Here is a 1,448-nt window from a genome sequence, read left to right on the forward strand (position 1 = left end):
CTGTGTTTCTTTTAATCAATTTTAAATATAACAAAGAATTTAGTAAAATAACTTAGTTATCATTAAGCTAGTGTTAGGAACATAAATTGTGACTAAGATTTGGTGGAAGATTTTATTTCAAAACTTATGGAAACAAGACATTTGTACTACAGAACCAGAGGCGGTTTCAACCAAGTTGGTCTCGAAAGGGTTAAGAATTGTTTCTCTATTATATATTTTAACCCTTTCGTTACCATATTTATTTTGAGGTGCTCTGTGTTTCTTTCAATTACTTTAAATATAACAAAGAATTGAGTAAAATAACTTAATTATCATTCAGCTAGTGTTAGGAACATAAATTTTGACTAAGGTTTGGTGGAAGATTTTAATTCAAAACTTTTGAAAACAAGACATTTGTACTACAGTGCCAGATGCGGTTTCAGCCGGGTTGGTATCGAAAGGGTTAATATGCTAAAAAAATATTTAAAAAAATAAATAAAAGTGTTTAAAGTCCATTTATCCTCTTCTGCAGAATATCCGCCGTGAACAGAAGCTTCAACAACAAAACGCATTAACTGCAGAACAGTCCGATGGTAACACAGCTAATGGTAACACAACAAACAGTCCTGTACAGCTGAGACCGAACTGTAGCAGTGGCTTCAGCAATGCCGTCATTAATCTGTTGGTTGTTGTCGTCTTTGCAGCCTTTGCCTACATTGTGAAATATGTTCTTACTAGCGGACTGGAGTAAGCGTCAGTGGAAAAAAAAAAAGCAACTTGCCTATGGACATGTGTATTTCTTTACTCCCTCTGGCCCCACCCCCTCTCGCTCTCTCTCTCTCCTTCAAAAACTCTCTCTTTCTTTCTTTCCATCTCTAACTCTTCCAGTTTCCTGATACCCTGTCTGATTTTTCTACACTCATTCATAGTGTTCTATGCTCTCTCTCTCTCTCTCTCTCTCTCTCTCTCATGTATTATCCTACAGACACACACACACACACACGCATATATAATGATACAAAATGTAGATATATGAATGTGTGTTTATGTGGATGGCAGTGGGGGTTGTCTAGTAGATGTATATATGAGACATATACATGTTATATATATGCATATATGTGTGTATGTGGGTATATATATGCATATATGTGTGTATGTGGGTATATATATATAATGTAAATGTATGTATATATGTTTATGTATGTGTATAGATATGTAAATGTATGTATATATGTTTATGCTTGTGTATATATATATATATATATATATATATGTATGTATATATAGCTGTTACTATATATGTGTGTATATATATATGTATATATATGTGTGTACATATATATATATGTGTATATATATGTATATATGTGTGTGTGTGTGTGTGTATATATGTGTAAATATATATGCATATATGTGTGCATATATATGAATATATATATGTGTATATATATATATATATATATATATAT

General features: G+C 31.7%; 1 protein-coding gene across 1 annotated transcript in view; it reads left to right on the top strand.

The window, feature by feature from the left end:
• LOC106882294 (ubiquitin-conjugating enzyme E2 J2) overlaps positions 1-1,382 on the top strand; it is a 34,159-nt gene extending 32,777 nt beyond the window's left edge. Inside the window, exon 7 of the mRNA XM_052976816.1 lies at positions 482-1,382. Within this exon, the coding sequence (XP_052832776.1) occupies positions 482-730 (249 nt within the window). The 3' untranslated portion in view covers positions 731-1,382. The remainder of the gene's footprint in view (positions 1-481) is intronic.
• Positions 1,383-1,448: the final 66 nt, after the last annotated feature.

Source organism: Octopus bimaculoides, chromosome 25, assembly GCF_001194135.2.
Source record: "Octopus bimaculoides isolate UCB-OBI-ISO-001 chromosome 25, ASM119413v2, whole genome shotgun sequence".
In the NCBI taxonomy this organism is placed as follows: Eukaryota; Metazoa; Mollusca; class Cephalopoda; order Octopoda; family Octopodidae; genus Octopus; species Octopus bimaculoides.